The 11,081-nt window shown below is 40.5% G+C and overlaps 1 protein-coding gene across 1 annotated transcript; it reads left to right on the top strand.

Moving 5' to 3' along the window:
• Window positions 1-355: 355 nt before the first annotated feature.
• LOC126714676 (4-coumarate--CoA ligase-like 9) lies at window positions 356-4,007 on the top strand. The gene is made up of 6 exons (XM_050414936.1): window positions 356-1,583; window positions 2,081-2,270; window positions 2,770-2,915; window positions 3,012-3,079; window positions 3,551-3,653; window positions 3,762-4,007. The coding sequence occupies exons 1-6, from the start codon at window positions 579-581 to the stop codon at window positions 3,885-3,887; spliced, it is 1,638 nt and encodes a 545-aa protein (XP_050270893.1). The 5' UTR covers window positions 356-578; the 3' UTR covers window positions 3,888-4,007.
• Window positions 4,008-11,081: the final 7,074 nt, after the last annotated feature.

Genomic DNA, 11,081 nt, shown 5'->3' with positions numbered 1-11,081 from the left:
TGGTTCTGGCACTAGAATCAATCTAGAAAAATAGAAGAATAAGGTGCAGTTTGGATAGCACTGAAGTGGCGTTTGCGTTTTAAGTCTGCGTTTTGTCCTTTTTTTTTTTTTTTTTTTTGCTTCAGTCGTAGATGTTGACTAAGTCAGCAATGAACAGTGCATATGTGTACTGTTCATGGGTCCCACAGACATCAATTTTCAGCAACTTTTTCATTAAAATTGGGTCCCACGATACTATTTACACATTTAAAAATTATTTTGCTACAGTGTTTTCAGTTTTTAGTTTTCAATTTCAGCAAAATAAGTTCTATCCAAACAGACCCTAAAGACAGGCACGATTCCATAGAAAGTTATTTTCCACCTTTGTTTGTTTGTTTGGAGCTCGGATGCAAGAGCTCTAGTCAGCTAGGTGACATGACCTGCAGTCATATCACATACTTAATTGGCGATATTGTTTCTCTCTTACCCACTTTGCTCCTTTCGATACCCCCAGCTCAGATCTCAATTAACTACGCGTATTCTACAACTCCTAAGGCTGTTCTAAATTCTTTTATCAGTAATCACTGCCAAAATTTCAAATGAACCAAAAGAAGCCTCCCATCGATCCAGAAAGTGGTTTCAACTCAGAAACAAACACTTTCCACAGCCTCAGACCTCCAATCCCTCTTCCACCACAACACCTTCCCATTTCAGTTTCTGAATACGCTTTCTCGCTCCGAGTTAACTCGCCATGGCTTGATTCACTCGCTCTCATCAACTCCCCCACTGGTCAACGCGTCTCCTACTCCGAGTTCACTCGCAAAACCAAAACTCTAGCCTCCTACCTTCACTCCGTCCTCGGACTCTCCAAAGGCCACACCGCTTTCGTTCTCTCCCAAAACCTCGTCCAGGTTCCGATCCTCTACTTCTCGCTCTTATCTCTTGGGATAGTCATCTCTCCGGCTAACCCACTCAGCACCGAGTCTGAGATTTCTAGCCTAATCCAACTATGCAACCCAGTAATCGCGTTTGCCACTTCATCAACCGCTCACAAACTTTCAAACATTTCTCTCCGTTTCAAAACCATTGTCCTCGACTCGCCCGAGTTTGACTCAATGATGACGAGTCCGGTACGAATGATCGAGCCCGTCGAAGTGAGCCAGTCCGATTTGGCGGCGATATTGTACTCGTCGGGGACTACCGGAAGAGTCAAAGGAGTGATGCTGACTCACCGGAACCTGATAGCGAGTGTCGCCGGTCCCTACGCATGCCGGACTGAGAGGGAATCGCCTGCGGTGTTCCTCTATACGATGCCGTACTTTCACGTGTTCGGGTTTTTCTACAGCTTGAAGTCGGTGGCTTTGAGCGAGGTGGTGGTGCTAATGGAGAGGTTTGATCTGACGAAGATGTTGAAGGCGGTGGAGGAGTTTAGAGTGACCCACTTGGCGATGGCCCCACCGGTGGTGTTGGCCATGGCCAAGACTGATGTAACGAAAGGCTACGACTTGAGCTCGTTGGAAGGAGTTGCGTGCGGTGCGGCTCCGATTGCAAAGGATGTTATCTCCGATTTCTTGGCCAAGTTTCCAAGAGTTGTCTTTGTACAGGTAGGTGTATAAGATTCCGATCCTGGATTTCCTTAATTCTTAAGCTCTTAGCCATTTTATAATGATTTAATGGTCTAAATTTTACTATATCCGCAGAATTTATATGTTACTATTTATGTCTGCCTCTAATTCAACGGAGCACTGCCTTTTTAAGCATAGCTATTCATAAGTTTATTTGTATTTTTTTTTTTAAGAGAATTATTTTTTGAGAGAGTTTCGGTGATTGCGATTTATCCTCGTACTAAAATACTTAATTGATTTTTAGGGTATGCGGTCAATCTCTTATTTGGTGACGAAAAATTTTACAAGTTAAATTAACTGATTTGAAGTAAACGAGTTATTTTTCAAAATGTAACTTTCTTTTAAAGATTAATATTTAATCTTCTAATATTTCAAACAAATACTTTTAGAACTCAAATTCTTTTTTTTTTTTAAAAATTATTTGAATTATTTATATAAAAAATACTAATGAAAAAGAAAAGCTGTGATGGATGCAGGGTTATGGGCTAACTGAATCAACGGGGCCAGTGTGCCGAACGGTGGGTCAAGAGGAGACTTTTCACTGGGGAGCAACAGGAAAACTCTCAGGTGGTTTTGAAGCTAAAATTATAAACCCGGACACAGGTGATGCTTTGCCACCGGGCAAGCAAGGGGAGCTCTGGATTAGAGGACCCTCTATTATGAAAGGTAAAGAAACTGATAAATAAAAGCAAATTATAAAAAGAATCCTTGACTTTGACCCTTGCGTTCTGCTGCATTATCAGTTTATCACCATTCACTGACCACAGGTATGACGGGTAAAGAAATGGACACAATAAGCAACTCTGTTTTTCTAAATAGTTCCGTGACTTTGACCCTTGTGCTGTGTTATCACTTATCATCATTCACTAATCACAGTTTGCTGCACTACTCATGGCTGTCCTATCTTTCAAAGTTAATGATTAAGGAAAATACCTTCCAATAAATTACACTACAATATATGAAAGTATTTTCAAAATTATTTACTTTTGAAATGAAGAAAAATATAATGCAATCTCTTGTATTTAATTCTTCGCATGGTTAGTTTGCCTCAGATAGCTCGATGTGGCAATCTGTATTAATTCTAGCATAGCTTTTGTGATCAGACTTTTTGTTAATAGTAATTCTCACACGCACGCACCATGTGAGTTCTGTGATGTTACTGCAGGTTATATTGGTGATCCGGAAGCAACTTCTGCAACTTCAGTAGCAGGTGGTTGGTTGAGAACAGGTGATCTTTGTTATATTGATGAGGAAGGTTTCCTATTTGTTGTAGATAGGTTTAAAGAATTGATCAAATACAAGGGATATCAGGTATGCATATTCTTATTTTTCTTTTTATAATAGGCATATGTTATTTCTTTAAAGAACACAACTAGGAGCTCATGCATTGGTATATACATTTTGCAGGTAGCCCCTGCAGAGCTGGAACATTTGCTTCAGTCTCACCCGGAGATAGTTGATGCTGCTGTTATACCGTAAGTTCAAATAAATTCCTCATGGTTTAAAAGTCACTTTTGGTCAAGGGTTCATTCATTACAAGGCCTGAAGGCCTTATGGATGTTCCCTTGCCCTTTGAATCATATAGTACCATTTTTCAATCCTTAATGTAACATATATAATGCCATATATAAGTGCTATATTTTTCTTGTTGTAGAACTAATGTGGCATCAACTATAAGTTCTTAGGTTGCGTTTGGAAACTTAGATTTGGATTTTAAATTAAAAAACTTGAAATCAAGGGATTTCAAATCCATTGATTTTAAGAGTTATTTCAAATCCAAATCCTTGACATTTTTTAAACTTCCCAAACAAAGTTATTTGGTTTTTAATCACCTAAATCCAAATTCAAATCCAAATGCCCAAATTATGTCATCCAAACTCACCATAACTATTGTTAAAATTTTGCATCTTATTTGATTATTAAAAATTCATAAAATAAATTGGCAGATACCCTGATGAAGAAGCTGGTCAAGTGCCAATAGCTTTTGTGGTAAGACAACCTCGATGCTCCCTCAGCGAAGAAGAAATAATTGATTTTGTCGCCAAACAGGTACTACAAGTTCTCTAAGCTGTAGTAATTAACATAAAAGTTGAATTGATAAAATGCTCAATATTTTGTTTGTCAAAATGAACCATCTTCTTTTTCTCTTGATAACAGGTTGCGCCATATAAGAAAATAAGACGTGTAACGTTTGTGAATTCCTTACCCAAGAGTGCAGCTGGAAAATTATTGAGAAAGGATTTGAGGAAGATTGTTTCTGATAACTCTTCTTCTCGGTTATGATTTCTTGTTGGGGCAATGTACAATAAATAACAAGAAACTCACCCATCATATCAAATGATCATTACTCAATTTAGATTGTTGGAATTCAAAGTTTTATGAGAAATTATAGCATAGTACTAAGACATTGTGTGCATGGAATTCAAAATTAGGTAGTTAATCGAATTACAAGGAAAGTAGAACAACATGTTCTGTATGAAAACTCGGGCTCTCTCCAGAGAAGAGGAAGCGGAGCTCGAACGTAGCAATAAGAAGGTAAAGGATGTTCGCCATGCCGAGTTCACGGCAAGCTGTGAAGGCAACTCTCACAGTCAGGGGGGTAGCGAGGTTCCTGTCCTTGGGGAGAGCTCGTCGTTTAGAGCCAAATTGTTGGGGGAAATACCAGGGGCATACAACCATGTGTTTGCTTTTGATGAGAATATGGAAGCTGATATTGAATCTGATGAGGAGATGGAGGAGCTTAGGGAAGGTTTGGCTGTAGTTAAACTCTCTAAAGATGTGAAACATCGCATTAGAGCGGTTTGGGCATCATCACTCATTGTTAAAGTTTATGGGAGGTCTTTGGGGTTCACCTACATTCAGGCCAAACTTAATGCTCTCTGGAAGCCTTCGGGTAGGTTGGATGTTATTGATTTAGGGAAATAGTTCTTCCTTACATGCTTCAGCTGCAAAGAAGACCATGCCAAGGTACTTAGGAATGTTCCGTGGTTCATTGGCGAGCATTTCCTCTTGATAATACCCTGGGAGCCAAATTTTAAGCCTTCTATGACGTACGTCTCTTCCATTGCGGTGTGGATCAGTTTAAACGAATTGCCCATTGAATATTATGAAATGGAAGTACTAAAACAGATAGGGAACACCATAGGCAAGATACTAAGGATTGACACTCATACCGCGGCCGAAGCAAGGGGCCGGTTTGCTAGGCTTTGTGTACAGGTGGATATTGATAAACAGTTGGTGACAAGCATCCTTATTGGGGGCCTCCAACAACCTGTTAATTATGAAGGCGTTAATGGGCTTTGCTTTTCATGTAGCTGGATTGGTCACCAGAGAGATGCTTGCCCTCATGTTCTTCGCAGTCTGTCTAAGGTGGACAAGGATGTCGAGGTACGAGAGGAGGTCCAGGTCAGCAATTCACGCGTGGCATGTGATTCGGTGGAACCCATTCAAGGGGAGGCAGCTCGGGATACTAAGCAAAAGGACACATATGGTCCGTGGGTAGTGGTCACTAGAAGATGACAAGGTAATAGAAGCGCTAGGAACCAATAGGAAGGTAGTGGAACGGGCTATCTTAGAGTCAGCAATGGGAATGCTTATTTACATGTGGGACCGAGAGGCAATTACGTGAGGGATAATAGAAGCACGCCGAATGAGCCCTAACCAAAATCCCAAGCCCAGGTTCCTAAAAAGTCATTAACCACGTTGGGCTCGCCTTTAGGCTCTGATTTCCTCTCGGGTGCGACTCATGTGGGCTCTTTAGATGTTGGAAGTACCACAACATAAGCCTAGAGTGGGTCGGTCAAAGGTAAAAAAGACTTAGCATGAAGTAGGGCTCATATTACCTCAGTTAGTGTTGCTGATGAGTCTAGAAGTTCCCCAAAGTCTATTCCTATTGCCACCGTCTCCAAGCTCAGCAATGGGACCTGTGAACGAAGTGATTCAAGCTTTTTGTTCACGACATCAGCTAGGTACGAGTTAGGTGATCATAGTTATGCTAGAGGTGGCCACTGTTGTAACTCGGGCCATGGTGAGAAGTGCTTGGAAATTCCTCCTCCCACTCGCGACGGAGAGTGTCGCGATGGGGTTCCTGCCAGTGACGGACCCACTCTGGGGAAGGATCCTAACGCCGGAGATACAGAGAACAATTGCATGGCAGGCAATTCCTCTGATTTTATCAAGAGTGGTGTTTTGTGAAGTGAATTTGGCGATGTTGGAGGCCGAGAGCAACAGAAATTGCATCAAGACAGTGCTGGTGTGTCAGCACACGGGGTAAGGCAAATTGATGGTATTGCTGAAGTAGAGGGGATGGAGTTTGAAGGAGGGGGTGAGACTTCAACCTTTTGTTGTTGTAGGCCTCAATCCTAATAATTTCCACGTGATGAATATAATAATTTGGAATTGTAGAGGCGCTTTGAAACTCAACTTTCAGAATCATGTGAGGGAGCTGGTGCGTGTGCATGATTCAGCTGTGTTTATGGTAATGGAAACCCATCTGGGAGGGGAGAGAGCTAAGGATATTACAGATCGGTTGTCGTTTAATGGAGCGATCCATGTGGATACAGTTGGTCTTACTGGGGGTTTATGGCTTATGTGAATTGCTGATAAGGCAGAAGTTACCCCTATGGCCAAGACTGAACAGGAAATTCACGTTACTATTAAGGTACGAGCTTCTAATCTTACTTGACTTTTTTCAGCAATATATGCTAGTTCTAGATTTGCTGAGAGGTCAATTCTTTGGAATAATCTGACACACACTGTGGAATTGCATAGTATGCCTTGGGTGATTGCAGGGGACTTCAATGAGTCTCTTATGAGCTCTGATAAGTTGGGTGGCAGAGAGGTGAGCATCAGTAGGTCACTTCTGCTAAAAGAATGCTTAGATAAATGCAATATGGTTGATCTGGGGTTTTCGGGTTCTAAATTCACATGGACTAACCAGAAGGATGCCCATGTTCTCATCCAAGAAAGAATTGACAGGTTCTTTGTCAACACTGACTAGTGCACTCTTTACCCTGAAGCTCGAGTGACTCATTTAACTAGATGCCACTCTAATCACAATCCGATTTTATTGGAAACTAATCCTACGAGTTGGGCAAGGCAGAATAGGCTCTTCAAATTCCAAAGCTTCTGGTTGTCAGATCCTTCCTTTCCTCAAGTGGTTCAAAAAGCTTGGGCAAGGGCGGGTTGCCTCTAGGACGCCATCAGTAAGTTCTCCAGTGATGCTTCGGATTGGAATAGGGGGCACTTTGGCAATATTTTTGAGAAAAAGAAGAGAATAATGGCTAGATTAGGAGGGATTCAGAAGGCTTTAGCTGACTGCCCCTCAGTTTCTCTTGTGGAATTTGAAAGGAAGCTCCAGGTGGATTTATGTGGTGTGCTCAGCCAAGAGGAAGAATTATGGGCGCTCAAGTCTAGGGTTAATTGAATGCTGTTGGGAGATAGAAATACTTCTTTTTACCACATCTCAACTCTGGTTAGGAGGAAAAGAAATTCCATTATAGCTATTATGTCCAATATTGGGGAGTGGGTGCATGATGAAAGAGAAGTGAAGGAGGTAATCCGGAATGGCTTCTCTCAGCTCTTTACTACTTCCCATAGCTCTTTTGCTCTGTTTTTTTCAGCTGGCTCGTCTTGGCAAGCTCGGCTCACGAATGAGGAGCGTGATAGTCTTGAGGGGAGGGGGGGGGTTTAATGAGGAGATTAAGGCGGGGTTATGGTCTCTTAAGGCCTTCAAAGCCCCAGGGCCGGATGGCCTTCATGCTGGGTTTTTACAACGGTTTTGGCTTATTGTAGGCAAGTCTGTGGTGGAAGAAGTTAGAAAGATCTTTACTGATATGGTTGTTTATGAGGAGTTAAACAAGACCTACATCACTCTCATTCCTAAAATTCCTGGTCTGGAAACCCTTAGTAATTACCGCCCTATTAGTTTGTGTAATATTGTGTATAAGATTGTCTTTAAGATTTTGGTTGGCCGATTGAGGCCTTTTCTTGAGAAGCTCATATCTTCTTTCCAAGCTACCTTTGTCCCTGGGAGAAGAGGTACGGATAATGCCATCATTGTTCAAAAATTGATTCACATGATCAGTAGGAAGAAGGGGAGGATTGGTTTTATGGTGGTTAAGATAGACTTGGAAAAAGCGTATGATGAGCTTGAATGGGGGTTCATTAGGGAAATGTTGTTCAGAGTAAATCTCCCTCATAATCTCATTAAGTTGATGATGAGCTGTGTGTTGACTGTTTCCACTTCCATTGTGGTGAATGGGGGAGCTTTGGATCAGATTATGCCTTCGAGAGGTCTTAGACAAGGGGATCCTCTTTCCCCTTATATTTTTATACTCTGTTTGGACTACCTTGGCTAACTCATCGAAGAGAAATGTAGTGCTAGCAAATGGCAACCAGTGAGGGCTAATAGGAATGGTTTAGCCTTCTCGCATCTTTTCTTTGCGAACGACTTGGTTTTGTTTGCCAAAGCTGACTAAGAGAATTGTGTTGCCATAAAAGAGGTACTAGATCATTTTTGTAGCCAATCGGGTCAAACTGTAAGCGGAGCAAAGTATAGGGTCTATTTCTCCCCGAACGTGGATAGGGACAGTAGAGTTGAGCTTGTGACATACTGGGCTTTCAATCCACTACTAATCTTGCTAAGTACGTCGGGATTCCCATCAAGTATCTTGGTCCCTCTTCGTAAGATTTTAATTTTGTGCTTGATCGAGTTAAGCAAAAGTTGGTGGGTTGGAAGGCAAATCTTTTGTCGTTGGTGGGTCGATCTGTCCTTGTGAAACATGTTTCTTCTACCATTCCTAACTATGTGATGCAATGTAACCATTTGCCTAATAAAGTTATTGAAGGCATCGATTGAGTTAATAGGAATTTCCTATGGGGTTCAACGGACTTGGTAAAGAAAATGCATTGGGTTGGTTGGGACAAAATCACAAGGCCGAAGAATAAGGGGGGTTTGGGAATTCAAGCAGCTAAGGGTAGGAATCTGGCATTCCTATCTAAGCTTAACTGGCGGTTTCAAACAGAAAGGGAGTCTCTATGGGCCAAAGTTCTTAAAGGAAAATACTGCAACCCTCGGAGATTGAGTTCTAGTAATAGAGATAGGCTACCATGCTCAAGGGTTTAGGCAACAATGAAAAAAGGGGCTAAGACATTTCAAAAGGGAGTGAGGTGGACGTGTGGTAGAAATAGTAGTTTCAGCTTTTGGGCTGACAATTGGTCTAATCTTGGAGCTTTAAGGCAAACTCTCTGTGGTCCTCTGTCCAGGCAGAGTGCTTCATTGAGGGTAAAAGATGTGGTGTCCACTTTCGGGTGGAATTGGTCTTTAACTTCCTTTGAATTTCTTGATTCTGTCAAGCAGGAGCTTCAAGCTATGCCGTTCGCATTGGCATCCCGTGGAGAGGATAAATTAACTTGGAAGGAGTCTGAGCATGGCCTTTTTAATCTTGGATCAGCTTACAAGATAGCCACAAATAAAGGTAATGTTGATTCATTCAAGGGTAAATGGATATGGAAGGTTAGGATGCTGCCAAGAATCCAATCTTTTGTGTGGTTTTGCTGTCATAAGAGTATTGGGGTGAGGGAATGCCTTAATTGAAGGGGTATGCTGGTTAATACGCAATACCCCCTTTGTCATACTTCTAGTGAATCCATTTTGCATGCCCTTCGCGATTGTGGAGTGGTTAAGTAGGTTTGGTACCAGCTGGGTGAGAGTCAGAGTAACAGCCCCTTCTTCAACAGCAATTTGCAGGACTGGCTGGAGATGAATGGCACAAAACAGCAGAGAGTTGGTTGGCATGCCATGTCTTGGAGTATTGTCTTTCTTTTTGCCATATGGCTTATTTGGAAGCAAAGGAACCATGTGGTGTTTAAAGGGCAAAGGCCGAACCCTTGCTTAGCCAAGGACATTTCTCGTAGAGCGTTAGAATACCAATTCTATGCTAGTCCATTTAAGGATGCTGTCACAAAAATTTGCAAACCTATTTGTTGGAGCAAGCCTGCTAGCGGATGGGTTAAACTAAATACAGATGGTTCATCTCTTGGTAATCCGGGTCTAGCAGGGGGAGGGGGCCTTATCTGAGATGAGGAAGGAAAATGGATTATCGGTTTTGCTCGCAAGATTGGAAAGACCACCAGCTTCATTGCGGAGCTATGGGCTCTTCATGATGGACTCAATGTGTGTATTAGCCACAACTTTGCTGCCGTGGAAGTGGAGTTAGATGCCAAAGCTATTATTGATGCTCTTGCAAACCCGAGCTACACTAATGTTTTTGTTTCTTCTCTCATGGATGACTGTAGGCTACTAGTATCTCAGATTCCTCAGATCTTCTTTAGGCATTGTTATTGCGAAGTCAATAGATGCGCTGATGCCCTTGCTCTTACGAGAGGAACTCAAGCCTCTGATTTTGTTAATTTTGCTTGTCCGCCTGAGGACTTAGTGCAGCTTTTAGATTTTGATTTCCATGGTTTGTATCTGAACAAGATGTGTCTTGTGTCTTTGTTTTCCTCTTAGTTTTGTTGAATGAATTCCTTTTACACCAAAAAAAAAAAAAAAAAAAAAAAAAAAAAAAAAAAAAAAAGACATTGTGTGCATTTACACACAGCTCAAAACGATTGAAATCATGATTTAAAATCACGTTTTCAATTATATTTTGGCGGTGTGTAAATGCACACGTGTGCAACATAATTTTCCCTTAGTAAATAACACACGTTTCCCATATGGTTTTCAAATGTATGAAAATAACTGTGTTTTTTTTAATTGAAGGTACAATTCACATAATTCACTAAAGATGTTATTTACAACTACTAAAATACGTATTTTATGGGAAAAAAATTTGAACAACAATTTTTATTGCTGCCGTCAAAGAGATTTATGGACATTATGGACCATTTTCCATTATAATCATCGAATGTTTTAAGTATTTTTTGACTATATTTGTACCACTTAAAAGAAATTACGAGGAATATTTAAATTTAAAGAATAAGAAAATGAAGAGTAGGATGTATGATGTATTTAAAAATAGAAAGTTAAAATAGCAAAAAAAATTATCTTTTGCTTGAAAATTAGGCTAAAGCTTGCAAAAATGGATATGCAGAAATGCTCTAAGACTAAGAGCATTGGCATCATCTTTTCAAACCGTTCTTTTTTTTAGCCAAATTCAAGAGCACCGTAGTAAAAACTCACCAGAAAAGGTCCCACATTCATCTTACCAATACTACATGTTTATTTAGGTATACCTCTTTTGCTCGTTTTTAACTATTAGTTTTTATGTAATATTTTTTAAAAATCATTTTTTTCAAAGTAGAAGTATACTTTAATATACTTTCAATAAAATGTTAAATAAGTTAATCTCAAACGTACTCTACAATATTTGATAAGTAGGTTTTTGTATTTTTTTTTTTAATTCAAACTTTCTCATTTCTCTATTCTAACCATCTAAAAAAAAAAAAAAAAAAAAAAAAAATCCCAAAATGGAG

Source organism: Quercus robur, chromosome 2 (assembly GCF_932294415.1).
Source record: "Quercus robur chromosome 2, dhQueRobu3.1, whole genome shotgun sequence".
Lineage (NCBI taxonomy): Eukaryota > Viridiplantae > Streptophyta > Magnoliopsida > Fagales > Fagaceae > Quercus > Quercus robur.
Note: the sequence above shows the minus strand (reverse complement) of the source record. Positions and strands in the feature narration are given on the sequence as shown.